The 17,197-nt window shown below is 42.2% G+C and overlaps 1 protein-coding gene across 1 annotated transcript in view; it reads right to left on the bottom strand.

Annotated features, from left to right (window-relative positions):
• Positions 1–335: 335 nt before the first annotated feature.
• LOC106531460 (serine/threonine-protein phosphatase 2B catalytic subunit alpha isoform) overlaps positions 336–17,197 on the bottom strand; it is a gene marked incomplete at its 5' end in the record, with an annotated part of 56,244 nt that continues 39,382 nt past the window's right edge. The window contains 5 exon segments of the mRNA XM_014027333.1: positions 336–1,000; positions 8,433–8,480; positions 11,511–11,608; positions 15,558–15,642; positions 16,194–16,271. Of these exon segments, the coding sequence (XP_013882787.1) occupies positions 822–1,000; positions 8,433–8,480; positions 11,511–11,608; positions 15,558–15,642; positions 16,194–16,271 (488 nt within the window).

Here is a 17,197-nt window from a genome sequence, read left to right as displayed (position 1 = left end):
TCTATGTATCCTATTTACACGCAACAGGTAAGGGGAGAGAGGGAGAGAAAAAGAAACTCCTCAAAAAGAATCTGGCTCAGTTTCAAGCCTTTTCCAGAGAGCGAGCTGGCCAGGAACCAGAGTTCTGCAGTGGGTGAGGAGGAAATCCTCTACTTGAATTCAAGTGGAGGTTGCGTGCAGTGTAGTGCTACAAAAACAAACGGGAATCTCCTCTGCAGAAAGAAAAAAGACAACAGGGCTCAGATTAGACTGCAGCTGAGATTTTCTTCACACGTCTCTCAGATAAGAACAGTTTCCTCGACGTTGCCTGGCTGTTGGTCCGAACTTTTTGTGTCTACAAACAAACAAACAAAATCAAAACAAAAAAAAAAACACTTCTTCAAATATCTAACCTCACGTACAGGCACACGCACAGGCAGGCATCTCCACAGCTCAGCTTCGCTCCCTGTCCCGGGACTCTAACAGGAGAAAGAAAAACGCTTCTTGCTCTGCCCAAACAACACACCTCCAATACAGTTGTGTCATACTCTCACCAGCAACCCACCACTCAGCCCCGTGTTTGGGGTGGGGAGGGTTTTCTCTCCTGTTGTTGTGCAGGTACAGGGGAGTTGTAGTTTCAGTACAGAGACTCAGCCGGACAGTCCGGCTACGCTCATGCCTTTAAATAACAGCTGAGGGCAACGGGGCGGGGGGTATGCATGTGTGTGTCCTGTTGTCTGCTGTTCCTGTGTAAATATGCCTATGTACACGTATGGATAAATAAGGTATTGTTGTTGTAACTGCAGGCATGTGTCTGGGCAGTGGGAGGATGTTCATGTCGATCACTGGATATTGCTGTTGTTGTCGGTTCCGTTGGGTTCGCCCATGTTCATGCGGCCCATCGACAGGCCCACGCTGTTGACAGCATCGCGCCGCGGCGGCATCCTTTCGTTGATGCGGTCCAGACCTTTGGCCTCCTCAAAACTGCTGATCCGATGCTGCGGGGAGAAGCCTCGGATGGCTGCGGACACACACACATGCAAAGTTAGTGCTTAAAAAAAAGGAAAGGGTTGAGTTTGACCAGAATGACCTGCATTTTAATGTGAATATTCACACTTTTGCCCTCTGTGGCTTTATTTAAATGTGGCAGCAGTTTCATCCTGATTTTTTTGTTTTGTTTTGTTTTTGCTTTCGAGGTCCCATACACAGTACTCTGAATATGTTTTAAACAAACCCAGCTTTTAGTACAAAACTTTGTTTAGACAGTTCCAATACAAACAGTGTAAAACTGTAGGTGGTGAGAACATCACCATTACTGTCACGTTCATTTACAGAAAAACAGATAGCTCAGCTAAAAAGTCTCCCAAAACAATTCTAACTCATTTTTTAATACCCGTTTACCTTTATGTTTTAACCATTTCAGCACACAATCACATTTAATGGTAAATGGATGAGGATGAAACAAGATAGACGAAACAAAAAAGAGAAAAAACGTGACAAAAGTGTTAAATGAGTTTGTTGTTGGTATCTAGGGCTGTAGTTGTATTTGTACACACATTAATGACATTAAGAGTTTCATCCAGTGATTCGGTAGGTGTTTTTCTAATAAACATGGCTGACTGTAGTAGTTGAAGTCAAAGTTTTAAACAAAGCTTTTGCTGTACGAGTAAAGCTGGAAACATACTCCCTGCGAACTGCCGACATCGGCACGGGTTGTCGCAGTTTAATGGCGAAAATTACGTCACCGGGCTTCGCAACGTCGTGTCGACAGCCCCTTTTAGCACAAGCCCCCGGCAGAACTTTTTGACCCCCCCTCCCTTGTCGACGGTAATGTGTGATTGGTCTGAACTGAAAGTGCTCGGACGGACATAGCAGAAGAAAAAAAAAACTCGCTTCTGACTAGAGCAGACTGTTTTGATCAGTTTTAAAGCTAGACAAACAGAGAAAAACTCATCCGTGTTTGTGCTGACAGCGCTATGCGCTGCATTTACTTCAACCACTCGGTAAAAAAACAAAAAACGACTCGCTCCCAGAGCCGACCAGGAAGCAGAGTTTTATAAAGATAGTCAAACCGTGAAAAACTCATAAATGGAAATAAACAGACATAACATAAACAGGCAGGGAGGACTCTGAAACTGTGGAGCTTTTAAACCAGGACAGATGTGGATAAAAATCCGTCGGGTGAGGGACTTTTTTTCTGCATTGCTGTTGAGGGGAGACATTCCATGCAGTGACGTATGTTTCAGCAGGAGGGAGGGGTTCCCCTGAGCTCGGAGCAGTGTGCAGGGACTATGAAAGGTCTGTGCGAAAACGACTGCCGAACAACCATGTGACCGCGCGTCGACCTGTTGGAGCGAGTATGTTTCCAGCTTAACACTTTTAGTAGATGTTGCATGACTCTCAGCTACTACCATACCAAAGTGTTGCTTAAGTTTTGCCAAACTGAATTAGAGCCATTTGGTGTTTGACTCCAAATGTCAGTGGTAGATGTATATCTAATGATTTTTTTTCCTCACAGGAACATTATTTACATTATAATGAAAGGTGCAAACGAAGAAGAAAGACTTTTAAAAAACATCCAGTGTAGTGTGGACAGGGCCTTTAGGGTCAGTTTGGGTTTGGATAAAAAAAGGTTGTGTCCAAATTCAGGGGCTGTGTGCTTCGAAGGGCCCGGCCTATGTGCTGTAGGTGGGCCCAGACCTTTATCCACCTGGAAGACCAGGAGAAAATGACTGTGAATTTGAAAGGTCTAGCCTTTATTCCTGCCCTCATCCCTTGACCAAGGGCATGACTTTAGGTCTGCCATTGGGGGGGTGATGCTCTTTGCCTATTTTATGAATCGTTTATTTTTTTATATAACAATTCAGAATATTTGGGGTTAAAATACATTGTAATACTTCTTCACTGCAAAAAATGTCCACCTGACCAAGTTTTAAAATCTTCTATCCATCCAAAAAATCTTTTTGATCTTGTTTTGAGACTGATTTACTAAACAAGAACTGATTGTGTAAGAATAATAATCTTGTTTTCAGAATCCATCCATCCATCCATCCATTTTCTGTACACGCTTCTTCCTTTTAAGGGTCACGTGGGTCACTGGTGCCCATATCCAGCAGTCACAGTGCGAGGGGCGGGGTAAACCCTGGACAGGTCGCAACTCCATCACAGGGCCACATATAGAGACAAACGAGACGAACAACCATTCACTCTCACTCACACCTAGGGACAATTTAGAGTTATCAATTAACCTAACAGTCATGTTTTTGGTCTGTGGGAGGAAGCCGGAGTACCCGGAGAGAACCCACGCATGCACGGAGAGAACATGCAAACTCTACCCAGAAAGGTCCCCATGTGGTCCCCAGGTGTTTTCAGAATGTGTAAGATTATTTGTCTTGTTAGTCTAAAAATTTGACTCAAATTAAGTCAAAACATTTCTGCCACTGGAGTAAGAAAATTTTACTTGGTAAGATTCTTGAAATACTTGATTTGACTCAATTTTTTCTTATGTCAAGATTACAAAGTAAAATTTTCTTATTCCATCTCTAGGCTAACAAGACAAATAATCTTACACATTCTGAAAACAAGATTATTATTCTTACACAATTAATTCTTGTTTAGTAAATCAGTCTCAAAACAAGATCAAAAAGTCTTTTTGGCTGATAAAAGATTGTAAAACTTGGTAAGATGGACAGTTTTTGCAGTGTACTGTGATTTACTTAACTTTCCTGTTTTTTTATTTGTATTGTAAGACAGTTGGTAGATAAAATACACATTACTGCACAAAAGAGACAGTTTCTTAGGCAATAATCTTTAAGTCATATTTGACAATCAGGCCTTTGTTCAAATTACCTTTTTAGAGGACATCAATAACAAATCCTGCATCTAAAATATAAAAATCCATATTTTACTTATTTAATCCTTGAATGTATTCAGTTAGTTTGTTTAAAAGTTTAAATTGAAATCAGTTTTGTTACTTTGAAGACACTTTTTAAATTTTCTGTATTTAATTAACGTATTGGTGATTTCTCACACATGATTTAATAGTTGTCATGTCGACATGCTGAGCCTTTACCAAGACCAAAAAAAGGAATCAATTTTATGTCTTTTTATTTGATGATTAATGCAGTCCAGTGTTGACAATGGCAACATTTAGGAAACGGGCAGACCAGCACCGGTTGTGCCGTCAGTTAATCTCTTCTTATTTCACTTAGCTCACTTAGCAAAGAGCTCATCACTTGAGCCGGTCTGTGCTGCTGACAATGTGAGGTTTGACAGGAAGTGTTGGAACTGATACTGTTGAGTCAGCGAACAGTGTTGCAAGTCGTAAAAGAAAAATTACTAACTGTTACTTACTTCTTGTTTTAAGACTCAAAAGAGGAAGATGTGCAAACATTTGAGTGAATCTGAATCCTACGATTTTTTTTAGATTAAAAAAATATTGGTATAATTTTTTTTGTTGCTACATTAAGCCGAATGTTTGATCTCAGCTCATCAGTCTGGTCAAAATGATGTTTATTTCTCCAAAATAAGGTTGTTCAAATAGCTACGTACAACAGGCGATACTGTATATTACATGCTCATAATTTCACCACAATGAGGCATTAAATGTAAATTAAAATGTTTAAAAAATCATTAACACGTTTTTAATATTTAGCTCACTTTCTGAATGTAAAATTTTAACATTTTGTTATTCAGCTCACTGTTCTTACATTTTTCAAAAATTTCTAAATGCTTTTTGTAAAGTTTAAATTCTAAATCTTAAACGTTACGGCTAACGTTACAGCTTATCTTTAAAGGGCCAATATTATGTGTTTCTCAGGCATACATTTAACTACTATACCATAGTAATGTATCTAGGTCACCTTTAGCTGTTATTAAAATGCTGTTTTTATGTTTTAATAGAAAATAAACTTCTCATCACTTCCTCTTCTAAATGCCTTGAAATTGGCCTCTGTCTCTTTAAGAACCACAAGAACCACCTTCCGCTTCTGTCTCGCCCATTTCGGTGTGTGTGTGTGTGTGTGTGTGGGGGGGGGGGGGCTGCCATGATGCAGTTTACTTGGCATCTGAAAATACATTTCCTCAAAGGTATTTTTAATCTGAAAAATGCTTCACTGAGTGACAACTAATGTTGAGAGCTCAGCAGACAGTTAAGTTTCACTTTCACTTTCACCCGAGAGCCTGCAGGAGTCATGGGCGGGGTGTTTGGGGAGGGTGCTCTGCCATGAGGAAGTTTGGCTTAAAGACACGTCCCGGGGGCGTTTCTGGTCCCCACCTGTCGTTTTGCTCCTCAGCATGGCTTCCTAAAAACACTGCAGGATTTCTCAAACATGCATGAATGAGTCAGAGCAAGGCTATGGACATGTTTTTTATGAGAGTATAACATTATAACATGATATAGAACCCAAAAAAGTTGATTTTACATGATATTTCCCCTTTAAGTATTTTGGAATAGAACACATTTTCCACTGTTGGTGCGTGGCTTTTGTTATGACATCATCATCAAGCAACAAAAGCAACCTCTAATGCTGCTGAAGATGGCATTTAAAATTTAAATTCCAAATGTGTTTGTTTTAAATAATATGGCTGGTACTGTAAGTTTGATGTCTTGTAGGAAACCATTAGCAGCTTACGCCCTGTCACACAATGATGTTTTAGACAACTTATGCCAACTTGAGAAAATTTTAAACACGTCTATGTTAAAGATGGAATTGAAAAATTCAACTGGAAGCTTCTTTTAGGTGTGTACATACAGTAATTCTAACAAACTGATTAAATCTACAAATTTTATTAGCAATTTAGACAAAAATGTTTCTTAAGTTGGCATAATTTGTCCAGTGTGACAGGGCCTTTAGGCGCAGGATGATGACGTCATATAAGAAGTGTTGCACACCAACAGCAAAGGCTGGTTTCCATTCTAAAATACTTAAATGCAAACCTCAATACTTAAGATTTAACTTTTACATTAAGATATACACATTTGTATTTAGAAAATATTTAAAAATTTGAAAAAAAAAAAGAAAAATGTAAAAACTGTGAGCCGAATAACAAAACATTAGGGGAATTTTTTTCAACTAACACTCAGGAAGTGAGCTAAATAATGAAAATGTGTTAGTGTCTATTTTTGTAAATTTTATTTTAGACTTGGTGTCCCACTGAACCCTGCTTCAAAGGATCTGATTTATCCCTTTAACTTTAAAACAGAATGTAAACTGGACAAATGATAACAAATAAATTCAGATTACTAAGGTTTTTATCTTATTTTTATAATGATATTAGCATTGAAATTTGTATGAAGAGGCAAACAACGGGTGAAATGTTTATTTCTCTTTAATAGGTTAGTTGGTAACTCTAAATCGTCCCCATGTAGTCTGTATGCCTGTGATGGACCCTGCCTCTCACACAGAGATTGATGGAGACAGACACCAGCTCTACACAACACAGAAAGGAGAGGCGGGTAAAAGAAATGGATGGATTGGTATTTAATATTTTTGTTTTAACCATGTGTACAAAAGGACATGTATAAAACATTGCACATCATAAAAACACCTTAATGCAGTCCATCTCTACCAACCTTATACTTTAGTAAATTCTGTCAATAAATCACTAGAAAACACTTTGGAGTTTGTTTCATAATGAGACAACAGATTAACCATGACTGCTTGCCTTTGTGTCTCTGAATTAAATTAAAACACTTGTAATAATAGTAAAAATCTTCTAACTTAAAGCTGTAAAACAAACTCAGTTGTGGTCACTGTGTGTTGCAGATGTTTACAGACCAATCCAAAATGTTTTCTGGAGAGAACAGCGCCACTTGTGAACAAAGGCAGTCATAACATTTCTTTACGTGTCATTCCTTATAAACTGCACTTCACGAGCTATAACTTACATTTCACGACAGCAGGAGGAAAACACAAGGAATCTCCATAATTCATTTAAATAAACAAATTATGGATTGCACTCCAGGTAAGCTAAATACAGCACTAAACACAAAGCAGGGACATAAAGCATGCAGATCACTCAAGTCTGTGAATACAGATAATAATTCACTAAACACAAAAGCCACGACAACAACGTGTTCAGTAGGATCATCCCAGGCCTGTCACTTGATGTTATTCCAGGAAAACTACACATGCATAACACTGATTTAAAGGCTTGACTTATATAAATTAACAAAAAGGAAGGATATTTGTGTTTGATTATTTCTTTGTTACTTCTTGGCAATAAATCCTATATACTGTATCATGCACCTGGTAGGCAGCTACCTGTGGGTACCAGAAGCTCAAAACAACTGTCGATAGCAACAGCAAAATAAGCTGTTTGGCAATGGAAGAGATGATTTGACAATTTTTTTCATTTCAACACCCCACAGCTCTACTCCCACAAATGCATGTTCCTTACAAATGTAGCATCATTTAAAAAGGGAAATTACCAGGCTTTCATGGGGTGCCGTTTGTAAAGTTACACAGTCAAAAATTACCACCAATATTTTTGTTTTATTTAGACTTTTATAAGAACAAAAGAACACATTTATTTTTCAAAGTCAGTTTTTCACCATATGATTCATACATTTATAAATGTTGTAGTTTATAAACTAAATATTTAACTTACAAATTAAATATTTAGTTAACAAGTTAAATATTTAGCTTGTGACTTAAATATTTAATTTGTAAGTTAAATATTTAGTTTATAAACTGTGACATTTATAAATGTATGAATCATATGGTGAAAAACTGACTGAAAAATAAATACGTTCGTTTTTCTTATAAAAGGCTAAATAAAACAAAAATGTTGGTGGTAATTTATGACTGTGTAACTTTACAAATGGCACCCCACATTCCAGTGGTATAAGAAGCAGAATCTACCAAACACAAGTCTCCTTTTTTGTTGTGCTACGTATATTTAATATTTACTATCGGTCTACAGAAAAGAAAAAAAAAAACGTGTCATCTCATGAAAGAAGCAGAAATCCAGTGTCCCGTCACATTTTCTCTGCAGTTCGATCAGTGATTTTTTTTGCAGAAAAAGCTATGTTTAGACACAGTTGTTTGGATTTATTTCGTAAAACAAGTCTCCTCTCAACAGCTCAGATTTACTTCCAGACATCATCTCAGGTGAGTGTTGTGGCTCGTATAAAATATAAGAAAGTCCTGTCCACCATCACCGCTCACACTCAGATCTGCTCTTTAGGTGGTAAAAAAAACACGTCTGCTTGTTGCATCTGAAGAGGATGTAAATAAATGTTTGTGTGATGTTCCCAGGAGAACAAAGGAGAGACTCGTGTTTCATGTTGTTACCTAAGCATGCAGCGGTTTTAGGCTTTGTTTTGAGAGCTTATGCAGTTAGAAGTGTGCAAAAGAAATCTATGACCTCAGGAGCACGACGGCTGTGAGCCCCGCCGTGATGCACACACACACACACACACACACACAGTGAAATGAGAGGGATTTTACCTTCAGCGTCCTTAACTGTTTCGATAGCTTCTATGGCCTCAATGGTGGCTGAAGGGTGGCAAAAAAAGAGAGAAACAGAATGACAGGAAGAGAGAGAAGAATACAGAGTCCGAAAGAGAAGAAGACGTACAGGGGGAGAAAGAGGAGAAGGAAAACGAAGTGAAGGCTGAAACATGCTTCTGTGCAGATATGCATTAACATCTTTGCCTCAGGGAACAAAGGACCGGCGTGGTGTTGATCTCAGTTCACAAACACTTTTTGGGTACAATAGAGGTTGAACTGATCTAACAGCAAACAGAGAATTTCTCATTACCAATTTTAAACAAACGCGCCAATTAGTAACTATAGTAAAATGCCCAGAAAGAGTGGTTAAAATTAAACGAAACTGCACCTGTGACTGTATTCAGACAGATAACAGGGTTGGCAGTACAAGTCCCATGACAGACCTGAATACAAACGATTCACAGAACAATGTCATACAGCTGTTTCCTCTCCTGCAGCAAGTCGGACCACAGATGTTGGAACTCAAGATCTGGCACATCAGCACTGACTTCTAGTTGACAACTGCTGACTGATTCCAGTGATTGGAGAAGGATCAGGGACCATGAGAAGACCTCAACATGATGCAGACAGTCTGCGGACACACGTATCGTAATGTCTTTTTGAGAAACCGTACCAGGGCCTCTTTATACTCTCTCCGACCAGCTGACGTCAGCTCGGATCGTCAGAGTTTCATAATGGAAAATATGTCACTGTGTTCTCAGTGTCGACTCTGCGTCACACCCCACCGGCAGAACTTTTTACACCCCCCCGCTAAGAAGTTTATATGTGATTGGTCTGATGTTCATGGGGGTGTTTGCTTATGCTGTAAGCGCTTGGTCAACTCGCTTCCTGAATGTGACTGTTATAACCAGAAGCAGGCATTAACTAAGATCGTCAAACGGCCAAAAATTCATGAGTGGAGATAAAAAAAGTCGTTTTGTACGAAGGAATCTGTGTGGAGCATTGACAAAATGGCGGATCTAACCAGGACAGTATTGTGAAAAAAATAACGGTGGATTAGAGTTTTTTTTTCGAAGTATGGACTTCAGGCAGGACCCTCGTGCAGTGACATGTACCGCAACAGGAGGGTTTTCCCAGGAGCTCGGCGCTGTGTGTCTCAGGAACTATGAAAGGTGTGTGCAAAAACCAACGCCGAACCACCACGTGTCCGCGCATCTACTGTTTGGCTTCGGTTGGAGTATGTAGAAGCCTGAAGTTGGGGTGGGAGTGCAGACAGGATATCACTGATGTCACTCTGTGCCATCAGGGTCCCTCAAACCCTGCCAGAAGTACCTGAAGTAACCTGAAGTACTCTAGGATGTCCAACATTAAGTTTGCATCTCTTTACAACAAAGGCAGAAACAATCCTCTCCACTTGGAACCTACATAAAAGCAAACAAAAATCTGTGGTAAGGCAGAACTAAAACTGATTCCCCATCTGTCATCATCAACCTAAACCTCCCAGGTATGGTATCATTCAAAACACAGGAGTTATCTGGTGTTAATGGTAGCTAAAACATAAAACGAGTGAGTGCCACCTCAAGACACAGTATTGGGATGGTCCAGGGTGTTGTAGCACTCTGGGTCATCCCAATACCATGTCCAGTACCTGTGTCTGGATGGCAGGGGCAGAAGTCAGGGTGTTCTGTAATGCTTGGCCTCAACATGACTGTCCCTACTACAAAAGGTCAGCTTTGGGTGATCAGAACTTTCATGATCTGCTCTCATATACAGGGCTTAGACAATGAACCTGAAACACCTGGTTTTAGACCATAACATCCCTTTCAGACAGCTTCCTCTTGCTCCACAGTTAATCCAGTGGTTGGTCCTTCTTGGTGGTATGCTGACATTACCCTGGATGCTGTGGCTCTTGATACATCACAAAGACTTGCTGTCTTGGTCACAGACGCTCGAGCAAGACGTGCACCAACAATTTGTCCTCTTTTGAACATATGTCATCCATAATGTTGTGTGTATTGCAATATTTTGAGCCATACTGTGCTCTTACCCTGCTAATTGAACCTTCACACTCTGCTCTTACTGGTGCAATGTGCAATTAATGAAGATTGGCCACCAGGCTGGTCCAATTTAGCCATGAAACTTCCCACACTAAAATGATGGGTGTCTCAGTTTCATTGTCTAACGGTTAGACAATCAATACAATCACCTCAATAGGTGCTGGTAGTGTTTGATGCATTTATGAGGCATTCTGTGTGTCTGCTGACTTTCACCCACTGTTTCAGACTGACTGTCAGACAATCTGATAACTCTCTGATAACACTATTGCTCTACTTGCGATGCCACCATGTATGCCCTCTGGTGCCTGTTCTAGATGTGCCAACTCCTTATGAATCAAATCATTTACCTATCACTAGTCTGTATTTGGACCAAATTACATCCAAATCAAACCATTTCCTTTGGGTGCTTACAGTTTATTTTGTTAGTTAAAAGAAACTGAAAAAACATGAAAGAAGGCAAGCCAAAGGACTACCCCCTTAAAACTGGCTCTAAACGCTACAAATAAAAGAGAAATGTAAGTAAAACTTGGTTGTAAAGTCAGACTCAGGGGCATGTTTCAGGCTTTAAACATTTAAAGCCCCCAGAGCATCTCTGAGGCAGCTTCAGGGAGCGTTTGGTGTTAGCAGCAGCCTGTGTTAGTCCTCTCGCCTTTCTTTCTCACAGGCATGCACAAAAAAGCTGCAAGTCCTCCCAGGGTTCTGAACATTTTTAATAACACCGCTATCTACGCTCTGTAATTTTCTGACTTGCTCTTGCACTCACGTACACAAACACAACCAGCGGCAGGCTGTTAGTATCTTCGGCGCTGGCAAGGTGGAGGGAGGTGAGTGAGGTTAAAGGATGGGAGGAAAAACGGCAGCGATGTGAGGAGAAGAGCAAAGGAACCGGAGGATGACCCGAAGCATTTTTTACTGTCCGTATGTTCTGGTTCTGATTTCCCTTTGAGGTATTTGTTTCTGAAGGTGTGTTTGAAAAGGAAGGACAGTGTTTGTGTGTGACTGTGCGTGAGACACTTACCGCTCTGCAGGGTCTGTTTGCCCCCAGACAGCACTCCGCTGGGCAACATGCCTGTAGGAGTCAGACCTTTCAGGGTCAAGACATTCTCACTCTCCTCTCTGAAACAACAACAACAACAAAAAGCACACAGACACAGTGAGTGTTTGTGGCAGGATGCCAGATGTGTGTGGGTTCAGAAGAAACAGAGGGAGCAGGTGGTAAGGATAGGTTTTCAGTGATTGACACACTTCCCCACACAGCACACCTGCAAATCCACAAACACACACTTGATTTAAACTCAGAACTCACAGCTCCACTCTATTCTAGTTTCCCTTCTCTGCTTCGTCTGGGATTTCTCCCTTAGACAAGGATTTCTTCGGGAGAATTTCAACGAGCCAATCAACACAAGGAGGAGTTTTGAACGATGACCTAGATTTTCTGCTCTGTTTTCATCTGCCTGTAGTTTAGCAATGACAGTGAACTGACCTGGCTGTGCTGGGGTGGGTTTGGGGTGGGTGCGGAGGGCCTGGGGTTCTGGGGTCGTGCCGCCCCTGGGCTGTGGTTCTGGTGGGGCTGGGGGTGTCGGGCCCTGGCGGGCATGTTGCCAGGGCTCTGGGTCGGTTTGCGCTCTGGTGCTCGGCTCGGGGCTGGGGGCCTTCGGTGCACTGGTGGGCTCCGGGTCTCGGGGGCTGGGGGGTTGGATTGGCAGGGGCGGGGCCGGTGGCCCACGGGAAGGGGCGGGTCGACTCAGCCCAGTGTCCAGTGTGTTATATGTTGAGAGGTGTCTGAATTTTGGGGTGGGTGTAGTATTCCTTCTGGGGTGGGGCAGAGTACATGGCCTATGGTGGCGTCTCGGGGCTGTGCTGGGCCGGCTGGTTGGCTCCTTTGTTGTGGCGGGGGTTCGCTCTTGATGGCCTCCTCGCACTGTCGGCGACTGGGTGGGTGGGCACTCTCGGCTGAATCTTCCTTGCCGGGGTTCGGTGGCTTCCTTGGGTTGCAGGTTGGCTATGGAGCTGGGGGTCGGGTCTTGGGGGTTTGGATGGCTTGGGGGAGACTGTTGGTCCCGGTCTCTAGCGGTCCTCTGGGCTCTGTTCAGCCATGGTCTAGGGCTCCCCAGGCCTGGCGGTCTGTCCAGAGGAAGAGGTACTGGGGCCTCAATCCCTGGGTGGGTTTCGGGGTTACGGGGGTGCCTACCAGGGTCAGTGGGGGAGCTGACTCCCTGTGGGAGCATTTTGCTCCCCCAGTCATTTTCCCCCTCATCCCTCACCACATACTTCCACCTTCTTCATTTTCAACTGCACTCGTAGGTCATGTAGGGCTTTTGGGGTGCAGGTACATTACAAGGAGCAACAATTTTACATCTCCGTTTGCCATAACCACCTGGGCCCCAATTTTACTGTACACCCTAGACATTCACTTATATTATAAGTGAATGTCTAGTTATAAGTCTTATAACATCCTCATAACATTTACATATAGGAACTTGGGGGTGGGACTGGGCACTTGTGGCATGCAAGGGGCGGGAGGGAATTCTCTCGCCACTGATGCCTGTGCCCACTCCCATTGTTTGCTTGTAGACATTTAGGGTTTTGGGTTAGAGTCGAGGTGGAGGAAAAACTGGCACCATGCCGGCCTCTGCCCCTCTTCTTCCCCATTTTAATTGCACTATAGAACAGCACGCATCACATCACATCTGAGGGTGGAGGTGTGTGTGTGTGGGGGTCGGACCATCTGGTAGGAGCTTGGGCTGTTGGTGGGCTCGGGGCCTAGAGGGGTGCTGGGGACAGGTCTGGTTCTCCGGCTTCCCTGGGGCCGTTTGGACTTCCAGGGTACGGCTCCTGGTTGCCGTGGTTGGCCCGCTGGCCAGGGGCTGCCGGAGTCCAGTGAGTGGCCGGTTGGGGTGGGCGCAAGGCCGTTGGCAGTGTGTGGGGGTGATTGGGGCGTGGCTACACTGCGGCGGGGGGTGGAGGGGGGCTGACCGGTTGGCCTTGTGTGGTCCGGGCCGGGCCTTGGCTGTCCTTTCCACCCCAGAATGAACGGGACTACCTGCTGGGTCCGTATGTGAGCTACCCTCTGCCGGCAGCGTGTGTATGTCCTGGACCTGGGAGGTATAGAGTATGTAAGGAGAGAATGATTGGAGTATTGCATCCATCTTGTGTGTCTTTGAATGAATGGGTGTGAGGATGAGGGTGGGATTGTGTGATTGTGTCTGTGTATGATTGGATATGTGTCAGGCTGAGTCTTGGGCTGCCCCTTCCTCTGGTTCAGTTGGGGGCCCACTGCTGGTGGTGGGCTTTGTTCCCCTGCCACTCTGCTCTCTGGTGGGCTGTGCCTCTGCCCGCTGGTGTACTCGTGGCCCTCGGTGTCTGGGGACGGGTGCTTGGGCGTGTGCCGGCTCGGCCCGGTGGCTGCCTGGTGGGGCCTGGGTCCTCTGGCCCAAACGGGCCTTGGCCTGGGGGTGGTGCGCCCTGGGGTCCTGGGCCTCTGTGTCCATGCCTGGATCTGCTTCAGTGCGGGGGTGCCAGCGGGGCCTGTGAGCTCGTAGCTGTCAACCCTGGGGGATTACTGCTTGGGGTTGCTGGGGGGTTCTCCTAGATCGCTCCTATGGTCCACTCTGGGGGGTGGGTGAGTGGCTCTTTCTGCGCTGGTGCCCCTGGGGGCTCCTCACTTGGGGTCACTCTCGGGGTCTCTGGTCCCCCTTATGTCTGCTTTGGGTCTTTGGGTCTCCACAGTCACTATTAAATATTCCATTGGAAAAATCTTGTACATGCATGCTCACAACCGCTCACAAGCTGGTGTTCAGATTCTGGAGTTTCTGACGGTCAATGAGGGTGTACATAAGTATAGATGTGGATATGTATATGTATGTGTGTAAGTATAGTTATATATGTATGTATGGGTAGATGTATGTATTAGGGGTGCAACAATACATGTACCCGTATCGAACCGTATCGAACAGTGCTGTATCGAACAATACAGATTTAAAAAATTTACTTTATCAACTTGTCTTCTGAAGAGGCTCTGTGTTGAAGAATCAGTGGATCTGTGTTTGACTACTCCACCTAGGCTGCATTTTTTAGCGCAGGTCCACTGAGAAACTTGCTGTTTCAGCAACATTTGATTAAAAAACTGTACTTTTGAGGTTAAACAAATGTTCATAATTAATATAAATAAATTACAAGTTAAAAGTGGCATGGAAGTTTCTCTTTTTTGTATCGAAAAAATATCCAACTGTGAGACTAAAGTATCGAACCGAACCGAACCGTGAATTTCCTGCCTTGCACCCTTAGTATGCACCCCTAGTATGTATGTATACAGTATATTTCAGCCAAGTTTTAATTATTATGATATACATGTTATTTGTTGCTGTGTTTTTGTTTTCTCCGTTTTTACAGGTGTGCAGGTGTCAGGTGTGTTGTCTTGTATTTTCTTGGTTTATATTTCACACATCTAATCTCTCTTTCAATCTTCTTCTCTTTCTTTTTCTTCTCTTCTATTTTAAAAAAACTGTCACTGATGATGAAGAAACTAAACTAACATTCTGTTCTTTTTTTACTGAAGTGTTTTAAAAAAAAAAGCAATGACAGTGAAGGAAGTGAATGAAGCCAGTTCGTGTTGACAAGACTTCCAATATAAGTTAAAGTTGTCTGACAAAGCCTGCTGCTCTCATTTACAGCAACTTCGTTCAGCTCAGTACTTCTCTCTTCCCAGTAGCGGATGGTTGTTTACAGTGAACGCAATTTCCAGTTAGCCTCTTAGCTCAGCTGCCTTCACAGTTGAGCTGGTGCACAGCATATGTCATGTTCAAATGTTAGCAATTGGGTAAATCAGATCCTATCGTTTTAAACTTCAACAGAGGCCACGCCTCCAGCAAACAATAGCTTCTCAGTAGCCGAGAGTACAGACCCTCTGTACGAAGCAAAGCGAAGGACAAGTGGCTGGCTTTTACCAGGCTAGGTGACAGTTGATTTTCTTACACACACACACACACACACACTGTATATAAACACACACACTTAGACATGAACTTACTACACTGTAAATATAAATGAGTGGAACTCAACCCACCGTAGGACAGAGAACATTTTGGCCATCTTTCCAATGGCACGGATCTTATTTTTGATCACTTCTTTCCTCGCAGCTGCTGCACTGGCTGTAACAGAGACAACATCTGTTTAAAGGTATATGCGTTTGTCATAAAGATAACTTGAGAAATAATGAAAGCTTGGCATTACTTGAGGGAATGTTTATCAACTCCTACCTACAGTTTTAAATCAAGATCATCTCATGATGAAAGAGTAAAGTGTTAAAGCTGTTTTAGTCAAACCTTGTAAATGATGATTATCTCAGGCAAGATGTCCGATCTGTTAGCTCTCACAGTATGTGTAAAGGATGATTACCAACTACTGCCACACTAAATTGTAACTCAGTATCTGCAAAAATGACTGTGTTGTATCTGTTTTTGCATTAATGTCTATTAGTGGTGTTAGCCATCTTAAATTAGAATGACTTCAAAATTGAATCAGTTGTATGGCAAAAAATATGTAAGAGAGATCCAGATTGCAAGAAACTATGTAAACAATAGGGATAAGATTGTTCAAATGAACTTTTTTCAGTTGATAATTCTTGAGTTCTTTATTTATGAAGTAAGTAACCTAAAAGTAAGGGACATTTGCTCTGAGAACATTCACCGATGTGTCTCACCATCGTAAATCTCATCTCCATCGTTCATGAGCTCATCGTCAGAGCAGATACTCAGGACGTTGACCAACATTTCAGTCACTGTCACAGAAAAACAAAAACAATATGTGACAATTTGATCAGAACAGTAGTTCTATAGGAATTACTCTGGGTGTAATGGTACACACAAACCACAGTTCCGCACATGCCTCAGTTAATAAGGTAACATTTCTGTAAAACAGGAAGCAACTGGCAAATGTGGCAGTTTTTCATTTTCATTTAAACACACAATAACCTCTTAAATCAGAGACAGAGAACATAATTTTTGCTTCAAGTCGGTTTTATAGTGGGCAAAGTGGATTTAAAACGTCTGCACACCCCAGTTAAACTCTAGGTTTATGTGATGTGAAAAAAATCAGACCAAGATAAATTATTTCAGAACTTTTTCTGTCCTTAATGAGAGCTACAGTATAATCCAGACATTCTTAACCCATGGACCGCGGCCCACACCTCGAGGGCCTCAAAAGAACAACAGTTTTTAACTTTGGGCCGCAGAGGGCCGTGGGACCACATTGATTTTGAATAAGGTGCAATACACTTTCTCACCACTAGTAGCGGTAGTGCACCACTCAGATGTTTAACAACTTTTTTAATATGTAGAAGAAGAACCTTAGAAACCTGCCGACAATGGAAACTTATTTTAAATGAAAAGTAGAAGCAAAAATGAAAGTAACTCATCAAAAAACACCAAAGTTTATCACTACTGTGAAGAGCAGTTTCTGTTTTTACCAAGCACTATTTTAAAAGTTCAAAACATTATCAAATACAGTTGCAGATACAACTTTATTTTAATTTGCACTTCATCAAATTATTTTTGGGGTGAACTTTTAAATATATTTTTTGATGTATTTTAAAGAAATTTTAAACCTGTCAAAAAGCTGTTGTTCCTGTTATTGTTTGTCACTATGAAGAGCAGCTTCTGTTTCTATCATCAGTATTTTAAAATTTCAAAACATTATCAAATACAG

This window comes from Austrofundulus limnaeus, unplaced genomic scaffold (genome assembly GCF_001266775.1).
Source record: "Austrofundulus limnaeus strain Quisiro unplaced genomic scaffold, Austrofundulus_limnaeus-1.0 Scaffold637, whole genome shotgun sequence".
Classification (NCBI taxonomy): Eukaryota; Metazoa; Chordata; class Actinopteri; order Cyprinodontiformes; family Rivulidae; genus Austrofundulus; species Austrofundulus limnaeus.
The sequence above is the reverse complement of the archived record's forward strand: the minus strand, read 5'-3'. Positions and strand labels throughout refer to the sequence as shown.